The 25,391-nt window shown below is 43.1% G+C and overlaps 1 protein-coding gene across 1 annotated transcript in view; it reads right to left on the reverse strand.

Moving 5' to 3' along the window:
- Positions 1-14,980, reverse strand: part of OXCT1 (3-oxoacid CoA-transferase 1) — a 91,450-nt gene extending 76,470 nt beyond the window's left edge. Inside the window, exons 1-3 of the mRNA XM_067545575.1 lie at positions 14,553-14,980; positions 10,588-10,696; positions 6,105-6,195 (exon numbers count right to left, since the gene is read on the reverse strand). Coding sequence (XP_067401676.1) covers positions 6,105-6,195; positions 10,588-10,696; positions 14,553-14,651 — 299 coding nt within the window. The 5' untranslated portion in view covers positions 14,652-14,980. The remainder of the gene's footprint in view (positions 1-6,104; positions 6,196-10,587; positions 10,697-14,552) is intronic.
- Between the last annotated feature and the right edge of the window lie 10,411 nt (positions 14,981-25,391).

Below are 25,391 nucleotides of genomic sequence, written 5' to 3' on the forward strand. Positions count from 1 at the left end.
CACCAAGCAACACTAACTCTGCATTAATGTACGTTTTTGCCACTGACTTTTCACTTCAGGTTATGTGCATCCATAGAAACAGCATGGCAGATGAAATAGATTTTGCTTCTCCTAGTTTAATAAAGATAATGTAGAGGGTATTAATAATGTTTTCATTCCACTATAAGCAATTATTTGTTAAGGGCTGACCATGTGTTTAGTGCTCTATAAAGTACAATTGTAAACACAGTCTCTGACCAAAGAAGCTTGAAATCTAAATTAGAATGCAACACAGTAACAGGTGGCTTATCTACTTTGGCTCTCAGCACTAGTAATTAAAGCCCATAATAAATACTGCCCCATTACATTCAGTAACCCTTTCCCACTCTTGTAGCATTTTTTCCTATTCCATTCAGTCCCCAGCTTCAAGTCCCTAGCCAGGTGTTATAACAAGCGGGTCAAGTGTTTACCACAATATCTCAGTTCAATGTACTAGAGCAAGTTTATCTCCAAAATCAAAGGGACTCTTCAGAAGGCTCATAAATTATGAAGAGTGCAGCAGGGATAACAGGCTGGTCATGCCTTTAAGAGGACCATTTGAATTAGTGGTAATCTGACAGTATGCTGCCAATCTCTTCTTAGAAGATGATCTCAAGGGATTAGGAAATTGAAGTAGTAACCTAGAACTCTTCAATAAAATTTCACTATAAAACGTGCAATACAACTTCCAGATCCCAAAATCATGCCCGTGAAAATAAGATAATGTATATTTATTTAAGAGCCACCAATGGAAATTAATTTTGTCAGGAAAAAATGGTCTTGTGATGTTAGAGATCAGGCCACATTTCTCCCTGGTTTAACTGATGATTTCAGTGGAGTTACAACAGGCATGAATTTGGTCCAGTGAAAGGGCACAGAGGTATCAAGGAGACATTGACCTTATGACCTGGTTTAACTAACATTATTTTTTTCTTTTTTCCTTTCCACCATGTGAATCATGACAATTTAGTCACTTTAGGACTAGGTCTGCAGTCCTGATTTTGGGTGGTTCCTTACTTCACAAGTAGAACCACTGACATTAATTGTTAAAATGAACGACACTCCTCAAACTGAGTAAGGGCAACAGAAACAGACCCTTTATGAAATTGGCATTATGAAAAGAATAAATTTAACTGGCTGTATGGATTTTTTAAACCTTCATATAGTATTTTTGAGTTTGTCCCTACTATATAATTCTATGGAATCATTCAAAAACCTATAAAAAGATTAGGCTCAATTAAAGTTCTACAGAGTTTTTAGAGTAGTTTCTATAGAAACCAATTATATTTCTATTGAACTTCATAGAACTTCATCCTAAATCAATTTTATAGGATTTTCCCATAATGAATCTAAGTCGACATCTAGTATAACAGGACAAAACACAGTTGTTTAAAATATGTATTTTAAACATCTGACAAGAAGAACTTTAAGAATGTGTTACTCTTCTCATGTAGCCTAAAGTCTTGTCCATCATAATGCAACTAAGGCACACAGAGATCCACTACAGGAACATGCCTTGCTGCGATTACAAAAGGATGCCAGTGCTCTAGGAGGAGAGTTACTTGGTATTCTGTGCTAACATGAGCCTCAGTTCTGCAGACACTTCAATACAAAAGCTAAGTTTACTGACCTGAGTAAACATTACACTGTTGCATAAATGATTACAGAATGCTAGCCCTAGGGTCTCCCAAATAGTTTAAAGGAACAGACCATGTACTTCGTTTAATATACCTACTAATTTACAAGAGTTTTCTAACGTGATGGCATGGCTGGCTGAAATGTCCATCTTTCTCAATCTTTGTATCAATGAATAGTGGTCAGCTGTCTCATTAGTTGGAAGAGATCCTTCTTCTTTTGGTGAAAGGACATTATCAAGGTTTATGTGGCTAAATATTGACATAATTCGAAAATTAATTGTCCGTCTTTGATGGTCTTTTCCTTATGATTTCAGGAAGCATTTTTATGCAAATGGACTTTGGTACTATTAGGAAAAAAAAAGCAAGCATGGCTTACTATTAATACTGGACTCAAAACAAGCCAGTGCATGTGTAATAATAATTATTTTCAATTTTCCTCTCCATCACATGTAACATGGACCATAGATGGAGGGTCACAAGCCTAAAATTAATCCTGAATGCAAATCTTTCAATATGAAGTAATTCAAATTTGGTCAATTATATCATTGTTCTAAACAGACACTTCTAAACAGACACAGTCCTTTTAAATAAACACACAGGGTTACATGCTCAGGTCCTACCGAAAAAGGTGGGAAAGTGTTTTATGATCTTGGCAAGTAGAGAGTTATGGGATTGCTGCTGCATTCCTCCTTCAGGGATAGGGGCTGTTTGTAGCCCTACAGAACAAGAGCGGGACCCAGCCTTCCAATCAGTCACAGCCCAAGAATCTGCAGCATCATGAATTTCTGGACATTCCTAAGGAAAGCCTGCCCCATCACACTGCTCTCTACAGGCCGTATCTGACTTCTATTAGCATCAGTGGAAAGACTAGCGTCAGTGGGAGTTGAATATGGTCCTGGGTTCCCATTGACAGCCAAGCTCTTTCCAGAACCACAACCAGCAGAAGTGGCAAAGGAGAGTTAATGTTGTTTGAAGCAGAGTTAACATTGGTCTAGAACTCCCCTGGGGATGGAGGGAGCATGGCACAAAATGGTTGCTCCTCAGTTTCACCCCACAACTCTCCTCCCAGCCTCCTTGCCCCACAAATTTTGCAATTATTCAGCTGCACGCTGATGTTCTGCACATTTTGGGAATGGGCAGTGAGGAAGCATATGACAGAGTTATACCTCTCCTCCCCTTTAAATGGTTTCAGGCTCCTTTCCCCTCCTTTGCTTCATCCAATGGAAACTGGCATTTCGCCCATAGAGCCAAATTCTGCCTCAATTCCTTCTATTTGAAGGAATCTAAATCAAGTCTTTTAGGTTGCACAGATGTAACTGAGCATATGATGTGATCCAAATAGCATAAGAAAGGAACATTAAGTATTGGATTTCAACCTAACAAGAAGTATGGACATTTATACATGGACCCATTCTCTATCCCCAAAAATATTTATCACCTTTCTTTAAAAGCAAAGGTAACAATATGTAAAGTTAATAATATATCAGTCAGACGGTATCTTTCAAAGAAAGGGAGGGAAATGGAGCAGGATGAGAGGGCAAAAGAGAGACGCATAACAGGATTAAACAGGAGGATGGAAAGGTGAAAGGTATTTGGAAAGTTTCCATCAAGAGCCAAGAGACCTTATATTGGAAGCAGGAAGCTTTATGAGGAGACAGAGAGCTAAGGACTTTGTCAAGTTAGCGTAAAAAGGAACGGACAGTATTCTGAAATTACCCACATGTTCGAATAAATTTGTGAATGTGAAGACAAGTGTTTTGCTGTGAAGAAATGTACTTTCAGTTTATAATGTCACGCTTTCAATAGTCTCATTCAAATCTGGCAATGATTAAGACTGAAAGTGTTTTAATGATGAGTAGATCAGCATTATCTTATCATTCAGTTACACTGTCAATAGAGCAGCAGATTAAAAGAAACTTTGTTAATGTTTAATCAGCACTTGTAAAATTAGAGAAAAGAAAGTTAGAGTAAAAAGTGAAGATCTGGTCTTTTACACTATAAAGTTGCAGCCAGCTTCATTTTGTATTTTAACTCAAGGAAGCATCCAGCTTCATCTGGTATTTTCATTCAGATGCTCGGGGGGGAAAAAGCTAACTAGAACTTTGTTAAATGAGAGCTCAAGGCTTATACTTAATATTATGAATCTAGATATAACAGGAAGCCTTATTAGAAGAGGACAGACTTTTAAAACAGCTTTTATTTATTTCTAATAGGCTATGTCTGCACTGGTGCAGAAAATGGTTAGAATGACATTCTGTTCTCAACTCACATTAAACCCCTCTGGTAAAATAATGTTAAGAACCCATCTGCAGGGGAAAAGATTTTTCTAGTCTTTTTTTTCTACCTACACCTCTCTGTTCCCTCATTGCCCCCAACCAAGAAAATACAAGATCCCTGATTTATCATCACTCTTCTGTTGGAAGATGTGGGTACAATCCCACAAAAAGGGCTGGATTAAGGGGCAGGTGACCCAGGTGACTGCCTGGGGTGCCAGACTTGGAGGGTGATGGGCTCAGGATGCTGGTTTTGTTGTTAGCAACAAAAGGTAAAAAGTATCATCTTATATGACAGGGATACATCATGCATGCAAATTGTACATCAAAGTAGCGAAATGGGCTACAAAGGCAATAAAAATAAGGTATTCAAAAGTTTAACAAACGGGAGAGGGGGAGCACTGAAGACGTTCTTAGCCTGGGGCACCACTTGGTCTAGGGTTAGCCCTTCCCACAAACTTCCTTCCCAAGTGAATGGCCCATAAGAACCACCAACATCAATCCAGTTCTACTGAAACAATGTGATATTTTATCATCGCCCTGACATGAATGCAGAGTATAGAAGAAACAAAGTAAGCACAAGGGTGCAGAAATGATAGCATGCTTGCATGAGTTTGTTTGCTTGACATTACAAGCGACACTGTGCCAAAAGAAAGGGGAGGGGATGTGGGGAAAATGGGGAAAGGGGGATTTAACAATACAATTTTACACTACAGTAATGACCTGTAAACACAGCACCTTGGGCTGTGATCACAGATTTCACAAGATAAGAAAGTTTAGGTCAAGTCAGCAAATGGTGGGAAAAGTCCCAGGAAAAAACATAATGCTACAAGCAGATGTATTAATGAATTAACATTCTTCCCTCTAAGACAACAACAAACAGTGTTCTTTGGAGTTAAAATGGCAGCTTCAGCAACATAGTATCAGATGAGTTATTAAACAAAAGTTATTGCCTCTTTTGGTTACTAATCATCCCATGAGATATTGCAAAGGAGTTATAGGGGTTAGCCCTAGTGGGCTGGCCAAATTCATATACAAGTGTAAAAATACTCTTCACATCTGCATCCTCCCTGCAATTTCACTGTCTATCCTAACAGTATTGAAGTACACTATTAAACAGCTATTATGTTCCACCCCAGAAGTGGCTGCAATTCAGTGGGTGAAATTATTCTATATATAAAGCATGTTAAGTGCTTTGGAAACCATCATTATGAAAGAGTTCTAAAAATATGTAAGCTAAATTGTGTGAAGGCTGGGGAATAACAGGCATACTCAGGAGTCATTCTCTCCTCCCAGTTCACATGAATTTCTAACTCTTACACATTGTTTAGAAGACACAGACTGATGAAGGGTATGTCTACATTCCCATAAGAGACCCACAGCATGACCACGGCTGGCCTGGGTCAGCTGGCTCGGGCTTGCAGGGCTCAGGCTGTGGGACTGTAAACCTGCAGTGTTGGGCTGGAACCCGGCTCTGATAGCCCGTGAGGGGGGTGGGTCTCAGAGCCTGGGCTTCCGCTTCAGCCCGATTGTTAACACTGCAATTTTCAGCCCTTCAGCCTGCGACCAAGTCAGCTGACCTGGCCTCCGAGACTTGGTGCTGCAGATTTTTATTGCAGTGTAAACATACCCCAAGACTCACTGAGGAAGATCCCTTCTGCAGACTTTTGTTGTGACAGTTACTGGGTGAGTACCAAACTGAGCGTTCAAAAATTCCCTATCGAGGACTTTTATAAAAGGAAGTGGAGTTTAAATTATGGCTTTTAAAACAATTTAGCTGAAATACATATAACCAGGTTTTATGGTGGCATTCAACAGAATAAATAATTCACCATGTGCCACATCAGTGATAACAGCTCTCAGTGACACAGCTTGGAAATCTACTGTACTGCTATAGTCATTCCAAAATAACAGCACCAGCTATAGTTCAATGAGCAGACATTGGAATTTGTCCCACTCAAAACAAGATCTTGATGGCTCTAAGCACATGAACCTCGTATAATCCTTGTGGGATAATTTTGGCCGTAGAACATCAAATCAGCAGGGTGGCTCTTCCTAGGGAAAATATAACCTCATTTCCAATACAAGGATTATCATAACTGTTAAAATATAATTTAGGTAAGCAGGTTTATCAACTCTCTATAATCAGTATTCCAAGGATGTTATGAACACCTACCCTGCATTGTTACTGACTGCAGTTATCCCTTTTACTCCAGTCTTCAGTAAGCCTCCTATGAGGTTCTCTGGAATTCCACACAATCCAAAGCCTATGCAAAACACACACAAAGAAATAATATAAGAAGAGCGAACAATTTCATAATAAGAAATAAATTTGTGTGGCATATGATAAACATACGTTCTGTACAGAAGAGAATAAGCTGGTTACAGATGAATAAGCAGTTCAGTACTTGGAGGAAATGTTTCTCAGAATAGGGAATAGGACTTTCATCATGCTATTCCCACTAATATGCAAATACCATCCCAAACCAATAATCTCCCTTCCGTTCAGTCCATCCAAAAGTCATCTTCCCTCCCATCACATTGGCCACATTCATCTCCATGCTGGATCTCTGCTATGGCTTCCCCTCTTCTGCAACATTAAGTTCAAGCTTCTCCTCTTCAGTTTCAGACAACCCACACCTTTGCCTCCACCTACATTCCTACCTTGAATTCTTCTGTTATACTCCCCCTACTTCAATCCAGTCAAGCTTCAGTCCTGAAGACTCTCTTTAATTCCGATCTCTGTTACAAAGCTGTAAACCTAGAGTAACTGCAATCAGAGTGATCTCCTTCAGTATTCTCATCTTTGTGTCTACCTTTTATGTAGTCCCATAGGCCTGTGACAGCCCTCTTTTACCTTAAAAACCCCACCAACAACTTGTAGAAACCCATCTATTCCATAACACATTCCAACTAAGATGAGCACATGCTCTTCTGTATTTGTGGTAACAGTCAAGATAGCCTATATGATACGTATATTTTTAAAATGTGATTATATGAGATCTTTTAAAAAAAATCAGCTTTCCTTTTACAAAACATATTGAGATTTCACAGCAAAGCTTATATATTTTACATTCTGAATGACACATAGACACTACACTTCTATAATGTCGATATCAAGTGTTACCAGTTGGCCCGTAAAAGGAAACTGTGGTACAAATAAAGTCAGTCATCATTAGGGAATCCAAAATTCTGTGTGTATGTAAGAAATTTTCATAAGCACCTAAGTGACTTAGGCCTCATCTATGCTACAAAGTTAGGTCAATGTAAGACGTCTTGTATCGATCTAGTTGTACAGGTGTCTACATTTAAATTTGTCTCCCGTCAATGTAAGTGCCCAAATTACAGTAACACTAACACCAGCTCCACAAGTAATGTTGAGCTGTGGTTAATGTACTGAGGTTGATGCAGCAGGAGTGTAGACAGTGGTTACTTATGTCGACCCCAACAGTCTTCCAAGACGCTATCCCACAATGCCTGACACTGACCACTCTGGTCACAATTATGAACTCTATTTCTAATGGAGACCAGAAAGCCTCCCTCCCCTTTAAAGTCCTGCACATTTTTTAAATGTCTTTTTCTGACTGTCTTGTTTGGCTAGCAAACTTAGCAGCTCTCAACTGTTGTATGCAACTCTCAGTTGGCCACATTGTCTACACACTCCAGACGCGCGCCTGCTTAGAGTAGACAGGAAATATTAGATCTCCTGGGCCTGTGGGAAGAAAAGAGTTAGTGCAAAGCACAGCTATTGACCAGCCATAGAAACAGACATTTATGAGCAGATGGCATTGGGGATGCGGGAGAAGGGGTATGACAGAATCAGCAGCAGTGCTGCGTGAAAGCAAAAGAACTGTGTCAGGCATATCAGAAGGCCAGAGACCAACAGTTGATCCAGTGCCGAGCAGCAGATCTGCCGCTTTTACAAAGAGCTGCATGCCATACTTGGCAGAGACTCCATCACCACCCTGCACAGGTCCCTGGTGTGAACTGTGAGGACAAGGTGTAGGAAGATGGGGAACATGTGCTGTAGCTGGACTCCCCAGTTGCAGGCCAGGACCTGTTTGAGACTCCACCACAGTCCAACCAGTCCCAGCAGTCAAGCACAGGCGAGCCCAATGCAGGGGAAGGAACCTCAGGTAAGTGTGTAACTGTATTTCCCATAACAAGATGTACTGATAGCACCCCACTTTAACAGGACACTCACATCGACTTTTCATGAATTCACTCATACTAGAAGAGGTCGTGGTACAATAAAGAGAGGTAGCATTGTTATCTGCTTTTCATTCCCCTCTACAGTTGGGAGAGGAGGCCACGCAGAACAGTTTATGTACACAAGGATGTCCCTTGAATCCTCTTGAGGGATCTCAGTAAAACCTTCATGGAGGTACTCTGCAATCCTCTCCCAAAGATTCTGAGGAATGGCAGCCTTACTCCTTGCTCTGCGGTAGGACACTTGCCCGTGTCAGTCAGCGATAACGTTCGCAGGTGTCATTGCAGTGCCCAGGCTAGCAGCATACAGGCCTGGCAGCTTTGCGACACCGGCAGCAGCTGTGCTTTCTGTGCCTTTGTTACCCTGAGGAGTGAGATACCAGCTAAAATCACCACCGCCTGTGAAAACGGTGCCCGTACTCATTGCCAGTGCCCTAGAATTGCAGTTCCATGCAACCGGGCAATTCCTCATTTCCCTCACCCTGGAGGGCCATACTCTCCATGGCTGGTGCTGTGATTGGCACTGAGCACAAGCATTCCAAAGCAGAAGTGTCAATAAGTATGTCTTGTTTAACACTATACGGGAACAAGGGACGGGAGCTCTGAACCTCCACTTTCCATTGTGACCATACTGACAAAGGTAGCTCTGTATGTTTTATCTGCAGCTTCTGCCCTTGCGGCCTTGTTGAATGCCACCAACAACCTTGAATTGGTTCTCACTACATCCTACAGCAATTAGTCCTTCAAGAAATTATGTTCCCCTCCACTGATTTGGTTCTTCTTACCGCTCTCCAAATACTGGAGAATTGTGTGTCCTTTGCTTGCAACACTTATGACAACTGACAGAAGCATGGAGCCTGCACAGCTCTGCACTGTGATGGCAGAGAGTGAGGAGGGCCATGTGGGTTCATGGGATTTTTAAAAAGGTATGAAAATTCAGGGATATAGATGCCATTATGGGATGGAGAATTGCACCCTGGGAAGTTGACCCCATGCTCCTAGTCATCCCTGCGCAATTCATTTCTGCCCCACCATGCACTGCCAAAACTTTCTGAAAGACAATGCCCTGGATGGTGGCAGGTTTCACACTGGGATACCTACCCATGGTGCACCACACAGCACATGGACACAAACACTCTTGGTGAATATGCACAGAACCAATGCAAGCATGTGCACAAGTGATATACTAACTGTGGCAGCTTTGCGCCGAGGCAAAGTTCATAATGTAGACATGACCTTTGGAGCTCAACTCGCATTGACAGTCAATGGAATTTAGGCACCTGACAATTTTGAAAAAGTTACCCATACTCATTAAGCATGATATAGATAAGTACTAGGGGACCACAATCTTTCTTGCTTCTATAGACCAAATTCATTTAACAAATCCTTTAATTCCTGCATTCCAGTCTCCCATCGCTCTCTATTTCAGAACCTCTCCACCCCCTTCCTACTAACAGGGACTTTGTGTGCACCCCCATTTTTCCATTTCCCCCAAACCAGAGTCCCCCATTTTCTCCATCTTCCAGCGATTCTGTGTGCCCTTCATTCCCCCTCTTCCAGGGTCCCCCATTCCTGGGTTGTGCTATATCAGGGGATCTATGTACGCCCTCATTCCACCTCCTTCCACAACAGGGTTCCATATTCCTCCTATTCTATGAGTTCTGGGTACCACCCCACTCCCCCCATGCCAGAAGCTGCGTGTGCGTCCCTCTTCCCACCTTCCATCCCATGCCAGGAGCTCTTATGCCCTCCTTCTCCCTCTCCCCACCAGGGTCACCCATTCTCTCTTCCCCCACATCAGGAGCAGTGAGCACCCATTCCCCTCCCACTGTTAGCATTTCTTCTCTTTCTGTCTTTGAGATATGTCATTCAGGGGTCAATCTGTTAAGCTCTGTTGGGAGGATGGGCAGAGATGAAATAGGGATATTGTTATGCTAGAAGGTATTAAATTCATGCCATCAGAGGTACCTGAAGAGGTGTACCAAACAGATGGCAAGATATCTGTGCTCCCCAGCCTCCAATTTTTCATCTTTCAATTTTCACCAAAATCAATATTACATTTTACCAAACTGCAAAAAAAGTTTTGTCTCACCATTTCAAGGGTTATTAGCAACTTGAAAAGACCATTCACCTGAAAATGTTGCACATCTAAGTAACAACTAAGATTTCTGTAACTGACAGTTGGAGCGAGGAATTTTTCTCTCCCCTATCTCCCAGTTTTTCTGCTAAGACTCATCCAGTTTCTTCCTTACTGAAAAGACCCTTGTAATCATCAATAGGAGAGTATGAAATGCTACGTTAAAAAAGAAATATTTCCTCAATACATAGTGTTTAAAATGTGTTGTATCAGAATTTTTTTATTACTAGTCAATTAAAAAATTCAGGTTGATTGTGTCCTACTCAGAGCATAAGAGGTTTTCTCTATAAAGGATAGTAAAATTAATACTTACCACCAACAAGTAAAGTTGCCCCATCAGGTATGTCTTTTACTGCTTCCACAGCATCAGTGTAGAATTTAGTATTGCGATGATTGCTGGTAGAGAAATAGCAGCCACAACTCTGGAACAACATTAAAAGAAATCAACATGAACCATAGGTGTAATATGACTTCTATGTTGGGGAAGGCAGCTCCAGTCAGGCCAATGGGGACTCACATGAGGGTCAAATTTCACGCCTGCCTGAGGCTTGCAGTTTGGGGGAGGAGGGGTCAACGCCCCCTCTAGCTCCCACTAAACTACACCCATGGCATGAACAAAAAGTTTTGTATTACAGCTTTATAATGGGGAGTATCCCATAAATTGTGTAGGAGGGAGCCTGCATCTACTAGAAAGGTACTCTAATAGTTTGAAGTTTAAATAGCACAAAGTATTTTTATGCTTGGAGGGGAAGATGGGTTGAGCTCCAACACCTTTTTGTGAACCAGTGCCCTTCCTGGACCTCCAAAAGATCAACTCTGGCTGCTCTGCTTCTCCCAGCATTCATGACATATACATTATGCTATTATGTTTATATACAATATTGATACAATTTCATTTAGAGACACAAGATGGGTGAGGTAATATCTTGCATTAGACCAACATCCGTTGGTGAGAAAGATAGGCTTTTGAGCTACACAGAGCTCTTCTGTGTCAACTCGAAAGCTTGTCTCTCTCATAAACAGAAGTTGGTCCAATAAAAGATATTACCTCACGCACCTTGTCTCTGTAAATGCATTTAATTTGTTATTCAGTAAATCCCCTTGATATATAACACAAGCTGTGACATCTAATAATAGTGTCAGATTTGTAATGTACAGATTCTACAGATGTGAATAAACTGCCGTTTACCAAAAGCATGCTGACAAATGTCTGTCCTCAGCCCTGAGGCTGGCCAGGTACTGGGCTAGCCTCCAGCATAAGTTTGAGCAACTTGAGGACTGCTCTGTATCTTACACATAGGGCATGTCTACACAAAGAAAAACCCACAGCTGGCCTGTGTCAGCGAACTCAGGCTCACAGAGCCTGGGCTGCAGGGCTGTTTCATTGCTTTGTAGACTTCCAGGCTTAGGTTGGTGCTTGAGCTCTGGGATCCAGCCACCCACCCTGCAGGGTCCAGGAGCCCAGGCTCCAGCCCGAACCCAGAAATCTATATAGCAACAAAACAGCCTTGCAGCACGAGCCTGGTGAGTCTGAGTCAGCTGGCATGAGCCAGCACAGGTTTTTCTTTCCTGTTTAGACCTACCCATAGTAACTAATAGGCTCACAGGACTGTTCTAGTAGATGGAGATTGCTGAGGTAAAGGGCTACCCCACTCACAATACCTGTTAAGGGGCCAGGGAGGGGAGGGTGATTGTGAGAGTCTGTACCCGTGTTCACCCTTTTTACAAGTCAATGATACATTGTGTACTAAGTATGCCTTGTGAGGTATCATATGTAAACTCACAATCTGCTGAACATTACTACCCTGTAAAATGTGTGTGACAACTTTTATAACTTTACATGCAAAGTCTGCTATATACGACACGTTCCAAATCTGGGGAAACAGCTTCAAACCAACTCCCCAGAGACAAAAAGGCTAGCCAACACCTCAGCCAGGTTTTAACAAAATCAAATGGATTATCACCCGTTCATGAGGTCATCCTTTTGCAGGAAGAAGGCTGAGAGTCAGAAATTTAGATATTGGCAAAGAAAACAGCTGGAGGTACCCATCCCCCAGGCCTCCTGAACCCCAGGTGTAGATGATCTTCAGAGGGAAAAGAGAAATACTAGAAATGGGAAGAGACACCCCAAAATACTCCTTCCTTTCTCGCTGTTCACGGTACCACCACCTTGAAAGATATTGGACTGCGGGGGAGGGAATGAGTCCTGACTGAGGGAGTTCAGCCAGCAAGAGGACTGCAAAAGCTTGTGGAGAGAGAGACATTTTGCCTTGAATTCACTTAGCCTGCTAAAACACCACTAATATGTAACTTATCTTTTATTTTTTGTAATCAGTTCTGACTTTTATGCCTCATTACTTGTAATCTTAAAATCTTTCTTTCTATACTTAATAAATCTTGTTTTATCTAAACTAGTGTGTTTGGACTGAAGTGGAGTTTCCTGAACATTTTGGATAACAGGGTTTGTGCATATCATTTTCTATTAATGAAATGATGGACTTTCTAGGAACTTGTATTGCCCAGAAGGAGAAAGCTGGGCAATACAAGACGCACATTTCTGGGGACAAGTCTGGGACTGGGAATTTGCTGATGTCACTATGCAATATATTCAGGAGTGTCTGGCTAGATCACTCATATAATTCAGCTGGGAGTAATTTAGATTCTAGAGTCTGCCTATGCGCAGACCAGGAGTGGTTGCTCTACCAGAGAAGCAGTGTAGAAGGAACCCAAGCTGGAGAGTTAGAGGGGACATAGCTGTTCAACAATCCAGATTGTACCCTGGGTAATGTCTCAGTGGTGTAAAATACTGTGCTAGCAGTGCACTAACAGGGACTTCCACTGACCAGATAAACTAGCTGAACAGCTGCTTCCTACTTCTGGAGAATAGCACAGAATAAGTGGTGCAGACAGAATGTAAGAAACAGGGGAAGACAACAGAAGGTAGAAATCCAAGGTAAATAACATACACAACTTTATAAAAGAGATTTCCCCCACGTTTTAGATTTGGTCTACAAATCAAACATGTTAAGCTGGTAATACATACACAAACTTATATAAAAGGAGATATATAGAGATGTGAATATAAATCCTTATCTTAGGAAGCCTTGTCAAGGTGAAATAAACTATGTTTTCAGTTAAGTGCTGTTTATGATTTCTTAAACTAAATCATCTGTTGTTTGCACTATACAGAAGCATGTGGGGTAAGATTGTAGGTCTACAGTCTCCAGCTGTGAAAATGTTGAAGTTATACAATGAATAGTATATTTTAACTTACAAATAAATCTTATAAATGCATCAATATTTCAAAAATGTCAAAAAAAATTCAAATTAAGAACTACAGGCCCCATCTTGCAATGTCACTACATGCAGAGCTCCAAATCAAGCGTTTCAAACTTGCAGGAGAGGGGCCCTGCATCTAGAATTCTAACCCCAGAAATCTTTATTGCCCTTTTACTTTTCCAACTGACCCCAAGATCAGACCCCATCTTTCATGTCCTATTGCGTCAGGCACACTACTCATTAAATCGGAGTGATTTAAAGCTATCAAAGGGCATGGTGAAAGTAGTTTATATTGCTCGCTAAAACGTATTAAAAGGGAGAAGGATGAGACTAGTGTTTTCATCAATACTGCTTAATGAGAAGTCTCTGGCAGCAGAAAAGGCCATTCTGGGGCTCAGGAAATAGCCAAGAATTTATTCACAAGTGTATTAAAAGTCACATCTTGTCTTGCACCAAGTTCATAGCTCAAGTTCTGTACACCTAGTTCATTAGCAACAAATCGAATCACCAGGGCTCCATGATTCCAACACAGAGACCCGAGAACTCTGCATCTTCCAGAGCAGATCTGAGAACGGTTATTTTGCCTCGCGCACATGACAGACCAAAGCAGGCCCCAAATGAACGCATGAACAGATCTGAGGGAGACATTCTTACTTCTGGCTCTGGAAAGGAAAGTGCGGCATCATGAAGGCAGCTAGTTCCCTCCCCAAGGTCAGCCCCGGGCGCCCTTGCTGGGATGGGCTGAAGGACTCGCACCAGGCAGCGCCGAAACGTGCCATCTTGTACCCGAATGCGAATCGGGCACTGCTACAGCAGCTCCAGGGGAGAAGCGCGCGCGGAGGCTGCAGCGCTGAGCCCGCGGCGGGAACGCAAGGCGGGGAACAGGCCATCGAGCGAGGCGAGGCGCCCGGTCGCTGCGGGGCGATGCCGATAGGACGTGCTGGTGCCGCGGGACTCGCGGAGAGCCGGCGGGGCTCGCTCTGCCCCCACCCCGCTTACCTTGGCTTGCGCGGCCAGCAGCGCCCGGGCGCTCTCCCTGCGGACCCCGCGCGCGGCGATGCCGGGGCTCAGCCTGCACAGAGCTGGGTACGCCGCCATCTTCGGGCTGCTGCTTTTTTTTTTTTTTTTGCAGCGCTGCCCGGAGCCGAGCAAAGTAGCGCTGGCCTGGGGCGGGGCGCGCGGGGCGGAGCGGAGGCCGGCGGACGGCTGCCTGGCCCAGCCCGTGCGTGCAGGACGAAGCGGTGCGGGGACAGCTGCCGCGGGCGTCGCGATCACATGGCGGCGGGGAGGGGAAGGGGCTCGGCGCTGGCTGCCCTTGACGTCTGCTCGCGTTAACCCTTGCGGAGGCGGCCTGGAGGAGGCGGGAGCGGGGGAGGATCCGGGGCGCGCTGGGTGCTGATGGGAGCGGGGGTAAGGCTCAGACTGGGCAGGGCAGGGTCGATCGGGCGCGGGGCACCCCCGCGGGCTCCCAGCCTCCCTTCCCGGGCTCTGGGACCCATCCTGCCACGGCGCGGTGCAGGAAGGGCACGGGGGGCGGGGGGGGGGGGGGGGGGGGGGGGGGGGGAAATCGCCCAGGTGGCTCCCTGGTGGAAGCAGCCCCGGACGCGATCTAATCACATTGTGGCAACTGAAGCCAGCGGGGCGTAGCCCTGGGCACGGGGGCGCTGCGCGGCTCGCCTGACCCCGCTCTCCCAGGAAATCTCACTTTAACGAGTGACCGGCTCTAGCCCTGGCACACAATGTAAGGGTTGGGCCGGGCCAGTTTTTCTTCCTGGCCGACGGGGATTCTGTGTCCGGGCCGACAGCCTGGGCAAGGAGATGGTCTGGGTGATCCGACAGCATTCCAAAGCCTAGAAAAGCTCGAAGGAGAAAGACCCCAATTCTGCAAACACTTCTGCTGATAACTTTATACCTACGAGAAGTCCCACTACATTCCCTGGGATTGCTCAGGTCCATGGCTAGACAGGGTCCTACGGGGCCTACTGATAATATTTTGGAGTAAACTGATGAGTTCTAGCAACGTGCAAGTGGCCCAGGTTGGTGAGGTATTGGAAAAGATTGACAATCCTCTTTTTAAATCATTCACGTTCCAGTTTTTCCTCATACTTGTTTCACTTCCTCATTTGATTTTTCTGATTATGGCAGACAGTTTATCAAAGTGTGAGTGGGTGAAGAATAAATAGCACAGGGCCTGATAGTCACTGCAGTACACCTTGTGCTGCCATTTGCACCTGCATCAAGTAGGTGTAAAATGGTCCATTCTTTTCCTAAAGCAATGTTGATAAGCAGGAATAAAATCTAAATAAAATAGGAGTAAAATAAAATCTAAACATAATCTCTGGTTTTGTTTTGGTGGTATGTCTGAGGTAGGATGATAGTTTGCCACTTCCAGTCACAGGGCGGGTCACCATTCCCAGGCCTTCGCTAGTTCTAACTCTGCATGGATACTTTCTTCAGGGTGTGAACAAGAGCGTTCTGCTAATGCATTATACTACCACATCTATGGAGATGTATAAATATTGCCATATTGTCTAGTTTATTAAAAAAATTACTACCCTTAAGTAACTATGTAGCCTCCATTTTCATAACATCTAAGTGTTAACAGTCTTTAACATGTTTCTCCTAACATCCACCTTCATGAAGTAAGAAAGTACTATTGTGTCCATTTTACAGATGGCGAACTGAAGCACAGAGAGACTAAAGCCTGGTCTACACTGCCAGCGGTTGTTGACGGGAGATATGCAAGCTACAGTCCCTGCCTGCAGCATCTCCACTGCACTGCATCAACAATAAAACGCCCTCTCGTCGACGCACCCTTACTCCTTTTGGAGAGATGGATTTAATGTGTCGACCGCAGAGCGGTTCCTGGATCAATTGTGCAGGTCTCCACTGCCCCATGAAATCAATCCCATTACATTGATCCATGCAACCCGACGCAGCGCAGACATCCCCTAAGTGATCAAGGTAGCAAAGGATGTCTGTGGGGCAGGAGAGAATTGAACTCAGGTCCCCAAATCCTTGGCTAGCACTGTAACCACTAGACCATCCTTCCTCTGTACAGTAGGGAATTAGCTGACTGCATTAGTTGGCTCTGTTTCAGTCATACATCTGAATATGTTCAGGTTCCACCCTGTCTAATTATTCAGACCTGCTCGTGTCTCTGAAGTGGATGCACTTTGCATAGGTTCACTTTTAGCATCCATACAGTCAATAGCATCCATACAGTCAGATTCCATGACCACCTGTGAGTCTGACAAACAACCAGTCTTATACACGCTGTAACTAGCACTGATATCAACACTGATCTTGTTGTTGGGTAGATAATGCTTGTGAATATTTTAGCTTTTAGATTTTTTAAAAAAAAATTAAGAAAACAAATGGGGAGAGAGAACATCTTCAGGAAAAGAGTCACAAAATGAAACACTGAAAGCAAACCATAAAATGGCAACCATGGAACAAAAGCCATGTTTTCTACAATGAATGTCAAAATAACTACTAAAGTTTATTTCTGTTACAATTACTGCTAACTTTCTAGAGAGGGATATGCAACTTTGAATTGTCCGTCTTAAGAGACACATCTGTTCTTGTGTGTTTTCATCTGAAATTCTGAATGATGTGTAACATTTGCTATGTTTAAAGTTACACTTGTTTCCCTTTTTTCTGCAGTGTTATTTAGGTATATAAATATTCCTATTCTGTATACCTGCTTGCATACAAATGTATTTTTTTTTTTTTTAAATCTAAAAGATTGTAACAGAAAATGTTTGGATTTTAAATGGTTAAATTTCAACACTCTCAGCTCAGCCACAAGGTCACTACCAGGCATTTAGACACTTCGGCTGGGTTGGAGAACATCAATCACTAGCACAAATGACTGCTTGTTTAAATGATCACATGACACCGTGCTTTTGGTGCTGGCACTTCTATTACTGAAAGAAGAAGGAAAAGACAAAGCATCCCTCCACCATTATATATGTTTTCTAAAAATAACATGAGAGAGTTTAGTACTCATGAAAGTAGAACATCCCCTTACAGATCTGTCATTACACCACAGTTCTGAGCAGTATCAACCCCCCTCCCTCTTGTTCCAGTTCCAAACCACTGTCAAACAAAGACTAACTCAGTAGGTCAGAGTGATCCTACTTTACATCTACATGTGGGTCAATAAAGCATGATTGACAATTTTTTAAAGGAGAGTAAAATGAGTATTATTTGTATTACTGTAACACCGAGGGGTTCCAGTCATGGATCAAGATCCTACTGTGTAAGGTGCTCTACAGACACAGAACAAAAAGACAGTCTTCACCCCAGGAGGCTTACAGGAGTTTACCCATGAAGTCGTGTATGCAAACTTGATAATTGTAAGTGCAAACAGGTGCATGGGGGTACATTTGTCAAATGTGCATACTTATAGAAGGGTCTTGGGAGTGCAAAAGATATTGTGTTTTCCCTTGAAAAGTTAGCTCCAAGCCCAGCATCTCATCTTTTAAGGTTAAGAAATATACTACATAAAGGACAGCATGCAAAGATGCAGTGTAATTTAGTAGCTGAAGCACAGGACTGAAAATTAGGCAACTTACCTATCCTTTTTTAACACGCTCATCATTTCTTTAGCCACACTTTGTCCATATTATCTATTTAAATCATAAGCTCTTCAGGACAGGAACTATCTTTTATTATGTGTATGTGCGGTGCCCAGCACAATGGCACAACTGTAGTGCAAATTTTTAAACAACAGTCATGGTTATCGATATAGTACCTAGCATAATCAGTCACCAACTCAATCAGGACCTGTAGGCATTATTGTAACATAAATAAAACTGTGTAGGGCATATCTTTCTACATCTGTTTGTACTGGCTGTTACAGAATTGATACTTAAAATCTATACATACATTTTATCAACAATGTGTCTGATTTTCAGAAAGACTGAGCACATATAACTGAAACTATGGTTAATAGGAGTTGTGGGTGCTCAGCATATGTGAAAAATCAAGCCCAGTGTCTTTAAAAGGTGGATTTTTTTTAATTTGTGACTGAATTTAGCACTGTTGAAAGTAATATATCTGGCACTGAATCAAGTAAAGTAGATAGTGTGGTTCTGCCATCAGTACTTACCTACAACTCCCTTAAAATTTCAAGTGTCCTAAACATAAGGACTGTTAATTCTGCTAAACTGTCGGACCACAATAAAATGTGAATTGATGGAGACAAGGATGTGACTCCATTCACTGACTAAATCTGTTTAGCGTATAAGGGCATGTCTACACTACAAAATTAAGTTGACCTAACTTCCGTCGGCATACAGCCACCGCAGTAATTGCATCGCTTGTGCATGTCTACACTTTGCTCCTTGTGTCAGTGGTGCACATCCTCACTAGAAACACTTGAATTGATTGTATTGTCAGTGTGTGGGGCATTGTGGGACAGCTCTGAAAGCCAGTAACAGTCAGTGTAAGCAATGCAGTGTCTACACTGACACTGTGTCAACCTAACTATGCCTTTCATGGAGATTGAGTTATTAAATCAGTGTAGTGGGGCAGTTCCATCAGCGGGAGCAAACTTTTACTGTAGACACATACATAGTTAGGTTGACATAAGCTGCCTTGCATCAACCTGATCCTGTACTGTAGAGCAGGCCAAAGGCTACCAGTTAGCAGACAGCCTGATATCACAGTGTAACCAGCATCAACATCTTAATCATGCATAATGCTATCATTTTTCAGACAACAGGCAAAAATAAATTTAGGAGGCTTCAAGCAGTGCAAAGAATACTAGGACCACATATTTAAACATACAAGTTCAACTGCCCAGCTAAATGGGTAATGGGCCATCTGTGTGTACAGCATTGCAGATATGCATGTACTTATGGTAATTTCACAAACACATATCCCAGATGCATTTTTGTGCATAGTTATAAAAATCTGAGTGTCTATAGGATAGAAAAGACAAACAACATAATTAATAATTCTTTGGCAGTAGCAACATTTACATTTTGCATAACCAAATATTTAAAGTAGTCGTTTTCCTTCCCCACTTCTACAGCTAAACTACTCTTGACATCAACTTCAATATTAATGATGTGGCAGCCCAAGAGATATCAGTAGTTCCACAAAAGTGTCCAGGTGTTTTCCATGACTCCACCTCTAAAAAAGGTCAAAATGTCTGGAAATGCTAAAGAAGTCACTGACTAGAATTGTACATTGATTGCTTAGTGACAATCCAAACTGAAATCAGTACAAATTGTGCGTTGAAGTTTATGTAACCCTTCTGTCAATCGGAGTTGGCAGCAACAAGGGCTGGGTTCAATACTTAGGGGTTCCTTTTCAACAATACAACACAAAACAGGCTCGAGCCCACATCCAGTAACCTGGGACAATTACACACATCCCCTTGGGTGCCCCTAGAGACTACATCTCCCCTCTCACAACCACAAAGACTGAGAACTGGTCTACACTGCCGCCAGTGGTCAACGGGAGATATGCAAGCTACATACTGTAGCTACGTAGTGTAGCTTGCGTATCTCCAGTCGACTTACTTACTTTACCATACCGCAGTGTCTTCACTTCACTGCACTGCGTTGTCGGGAGACGCCCTCCGGTCAACGCAGCCTTACTCCTTTCGGGGAGGTGGATTAATCACATTGACCAGTGAGCACTTTCGGGATCGATTGGGCAGATCTCCACAGCCCACTCATTCGACCCCCACTGCATCGATCTCCATGGAGCTGGCAGTGTAGACATACCCTAAGTATAAGAAATAAACTTTTATTAAAAGGGGGAAAGTAACACAGTATTTACTTGGGAAAATGCCACAAGCAGGATTCTTAAGCATAAAACTTGAGCAAAACACCCACCCCAGAGTACATCGAGCAGGATCCTTTTGCCTCAGGTTCTTTAGTGCAGCAACCAGAAGTTCCTTTGATGCGCTCTTCCCTTCACAGCACCCTGCTCATAGTTGTCCTTAGTCACTGCAGACCCAGAGTTCAGAGATGCAGCTGCAGAATTCACCCCCACCGTGGTTGGGGGAGAAGGGAAGAAGGCACCTTGCTTGCTCCACTGTCCAGCCGCTCTACTCCACTGACTGCTCCACTCCGCTGACCGCTCCTCCTGCTCTGCTGGCTGCTCCTCCACCACCGGCTTCTCTACTGTGGCCTCTGCTGGTTGTTCTCTTGAGGTTCTTCCTAACTCTCAGCAATTTTCAGCTCTCAGTGACTGTTAGTTCCTAGTGGGTGAACCTCAGTGCTGAAGCTGGGTAGGAACTCTGTCCCACAACAAGTGATTTCAGGTCTAATGATCACTTAACAAAACAAAAGACTCCGAATGGAGCTTTAATTAGCTCTATCTTTGAATAGTGGGGAGGGACAGGTTAGTGGGCAGAGCCCCACCTCCTGGCAGGGACATCTGTCCTCACTCCCACTGTCTTTCACAGGGGTCTGGCATCCCATCCCCCTGCTTACCGAGTTCAGTTCAGTTGATGGTGACCTGCTCAATCAGGACAGACTGAGCACAGTTCTGCTGTGCTTTTCTCACGCAATAGGGATAACAACATTTCATTGCCCCTGCATTCAAATGAAATGAATATGTAAAGTGATTTGTAACCCAACGCCAGCCAAAGTCGATCACTTCAACAACACAGCTCTGTCTGAATTTCTTGTTGTTAGTCCCTAAGTGCATGACCTTGCACTTTGCGCTATTAAATTTCATTACGTTTCTATTACACCATGACCACTAAGGCTTACCTTTCAAGGGAAAGGTTTCACTTTATAGCCTCTCTTTCTGAGAGCTTCAAGTCCAACCCAACAACAATGGTGCATGCCTGCTTACCGCTCCTGGGCCGCATAGCCTTATGCACATAGTAATTCTGCATGCCAGGTTTCACCTTTTTTGTTTGCAGGCCTGGCTCTTTTCAGTATAGCATCTCTCCCAGCTTCCTCTGGACATCTGGATTTGTGTACTTGCATGAGTGTTTCAGACACTGTATTGTTGGCTGGATCCATGAAACCAACCATGATTCTGCTAACAAATGCATCTGCCAATTGGGGAGCCCATCTCAGTCAACAACAGGCACAAGGTCTCTGGTCAATTCATCAAGTTTCACTCCACATAAATGTGCTGGAGCTCCATGCTATTTGTTAGGCCTGCAAGATGTTATGTCCAAACATTATGAAACAAGTTTTTAAAGACACACCACTGCCATGTTTTATCTAAACAAGTAGGGAAGTGAAAGATCATCTCAGCTATGCTGGGAAGCTATCCTCCTGTGGAATCTATGCACATGAAACAATGACTCTGTGATGACCCCTCACTAAGACTAAAGGAGTAATGGAGCAATACTAGACCAAGAAGGCCCCACTCCTTAGCAGTCGCCTTCCTTCTCCTTCAGTTCAGTCACTTTCTATATGCATTTCTTCCAGTTCCTCTCATTCTGAGGGTATTCAGGAAACTGAAAATAGACAAAGCAACATTAATCCTTGTGGCATTGGTGTGGCGAGGGACAGAATTGGTTCATGGATCAAGATCAGCTCTCCATTCAGTCACCGATAACTTTACCTCTACTTGAGGATCTCCTATCTCAGAACCAGGGCAAGTTTCTGCATCTCAATCTCCAGTCTCCCCACCATACAGCATGATTGATCTACAGTTGAATTCTCATCAGAAATTGTGCTCCCGAGAGGTTCAGGCCATCTTGGTGAGCAGCAGAAAAAAAAATCCACTAGATCCACACTAGAGTAGCAAAGTGAAAGAGATTTTCAATTTGGGTGCAATTTCAATAATTATTGCCCCATCTCACAGACCTTACACATGTGCTGGACTATCTGTTGCACTTGAAATCATCAAGTCTTTCAATTAGTTCTGCGAGAGTGCGCCTGGCTCCCACTTTTGCACTATATCTGCCAGTAGAGAGGGTTTCCATTTTCTCTCACCCTCCCTTTTCCTGATTCTTGAAAGATCTAGTCAGTGTTTACCCTCCTGCATCTGATCCTGTATGGGATCTCAATATAGTCCTCTTCAAACTGATAGAATGTTTAAACCCCCTTTGAACCTATGGCTACAACCTCTCTACCTTTATTGTTTATGAAGACAGCATTTCTGGTGGCAGTGACATCCACAAGGAGGGCTTCAGAACTTCAAGTTCTCCTGGCTGATACTCCTTTCATGGTCTTCCATAAAGACAAGGTTTCCCTTAGACCATACTCCCTTAATGTGTGACTAAGGTAGTGTCAGCTTTCCATCTGAACCAAACTATTAATCTTCTGGTATTTTTCCTGAAACTCCATTCTTCCAAAGCTAAAGAAAAACTTCATACCTTGGACATTCATAGATCATTGTGTTCTATCTGGACCATGCTAGGTCCTTCAGAATTTCTTCCAGGCTTTGTATAGCATACAATGAGAGAATTAAGAGTCAATCAGTGTCAGCTCAGCAAATCTCACATCCGATTTCTGACTGCATTGCGCTCTGCTACAATCTTGCTAAAGTCTGTCCTCCACTGAGAATAACAGCTCACTTCACCAGGGCTCAGTCCACTTCATGAACCTTTCTGAGCAAAATCCCAATAGCAAATATCTGCAAAGCAGCAACCTGGTCATCGGTACATAGCTTTTCTAGTCATTATGCCATCACTCAAATCACTCGTGAAGTCAGACTTCAGTGTCATGATCTCTGTTTAGATGATCCAAAGTCCCTCCAACCTGTAAGGGAGCTACTGGTGAGTCACCTGCAGAGGAAGAATCACTAGAAAGAGAAAAAAAAAGTTACTTACCTGCACAGCAACTACTGTTCTTTGAGATGTGTTGTGCACATATATGTTCCATGACTCTCCTACCTTCCCTGTTACTTCAGACATTACATACAAAGGTATGAAGCAACAGAGAAGGAAGCAGCAGACCTGTCCATTTTACGCCATCACCTGAGAGCACAAGGATAGGAAAGGTGCATGTGCTCTCTAGTGATACCACTGGCAAAAGTCTCCAACTCAAGTGCACTGGGCACACAAACACCTGCAGTGGAATGCATACGTGCTCAACACATCTCAAAGAACAGTACTCCACAAGTAAGCAAGCAGTTTTTATGGCCCCATGAAATCTTGTTGAAGTTACTGTGGCATGAAAAAAAAAAATCAATGCTGAGGTCCTTCATCCTACATCACTGACAAGGTGGCACCTAAACTTCTGTATATTAATAGCAGAACATTGATTTACATAAGAGCAAATAATTATGGCTTTTTCACTCATTGTGCAAAAATATGTTGAGCTAAGCTGCTAAAGAATAGGGACTTTATTTGTCTTTGTATTTTCTAATACAGTGGAAATTCAGAATAAAAATAAGTCACATTTCACCACACATCTGGAAATACTAGACTTCAAATGAACTAACTCTTCTTGCTCTTCTTGTTTATTTTCAAATGCTGTGTTTGAAACTTTGAACATATACATAAAACATTGTTTAATCTGTAACAGCAAGAAGTGAGGCCAATCAACCAATATAAACATAAGAATAAGCTCACACCCTTCAACACCATCAGTTAAGTGGAAGACACTGGTATAACTCAATAACTAAAGTTTATTAGTTTTGATATTATAACTCACCCTATACCATAGATCAAAGGTCTGCCAAAGCATTACAGTTTGTATTCTCAGTCTCAATTTAGGAGCAATATTTTTAAAAAGTGGGAAAAATCAGTATGGACTTCTAAAAAGTTTACAAATGTGAAAAATGAGAGGAATGTACTCAGTTGAGCAGATATTTTGATTTTACATTCATTTCCTCAAAACCAGTTAGGTTTTAAGCAATTTGGCATGTGACGACTAGGCCCATTAACTAATCATGATTTCTCAGGGCACTCCTGTGTACTGTGGCGTCTATCCTGCAAGTTGATGAGTTCCCTCAACTCCCACTGAAATCTGCCAAAGCACCTCACAGGAGTGCTCAGACCTTTTCTTGGGCAAGCCCTTAGTTAATAAGGGTGGGATCCACTAAAGTATTTAGGAGCCTATAAACCTAAGTCCCAGGTTTGGCTTCACTGCAATCCACAAAACTCAAGACAAATCCTGTAGATACCTAAATTTGGCCTGGTCGAAATGACAGTTTTGTGGAAAAAAAGTCAGTTTTTTTCAATAAAACAGTCCTGGTGTACACACTGCAATCACTGCCCACTGACCAAACTGCCCTGTTTTTTTTGATGAGAGGTGTAGAGCTTTTTTTGCCCAACTTCTGTTGAAAAAGCCTCAGTGTAGACACTGCTGTATGGTTATGCTGTGGTAAACGACCCCTGGAACTGTCCCACAATGCCAATCCTAACCACTCTGGCTATCCGTTTGAACTCTGCTGCTCTACAGCTATTCGCCCCTCCCCCTTCAAAGTCCTGGGAAATTTTGAAATTTTTATTTCACTTCCTTCTTGGTCGACATGGAGAGCTTGCATCTCATCTTCCCAGCTGACCATGGTAGCTCTTTGTACCAAACGCTCTCCTGCTTGGAGCACACCGGAGCTCCTGGGCTTGATCAGCATCTGGGGAGAGTCTGCTGTCTGCTGCAGTCCCAGCTCTGCTCAAGTCAAAAGAACTTTGATACCTAGGGCCATATTTCTCGGGCCATGGCAGAGGAGGGCTATGAGCTGGACACGCTGCAGTGCTGAGCAAAAATCAAGGAGCTGCGGCAGAGCTACCAAAAGGCCAGGGAGGCAAACTGTCGCTCTGGTGTGGAGCCAATGAGCTGCTGCTTCTACAAAAAGCTGGAAGCCATCCTCAGCAGCAACCCTACATCCCCCCCAAAATGCCCATGGACACCTCCATGGCCCCAGGGCCACTGGACACCAGACTCAACCCTGACGAAGAGG

This window comes from Emydura macquarii, unplaced genomic scaffold (genome assembly GCF_026122565.2).
Source record: "Emydura macquarii macquarii isolate MOO-44397 ecotype Brisbane River unplaced genomic scaffold, CSIRO-AGI_Emac_v2 contig_1045, whole genome shotgun sequence".
NCBI lineage: Eukaryota > Metazoa > Chordata > Testudines > Chelidae > Emydura > Emydura macquarii.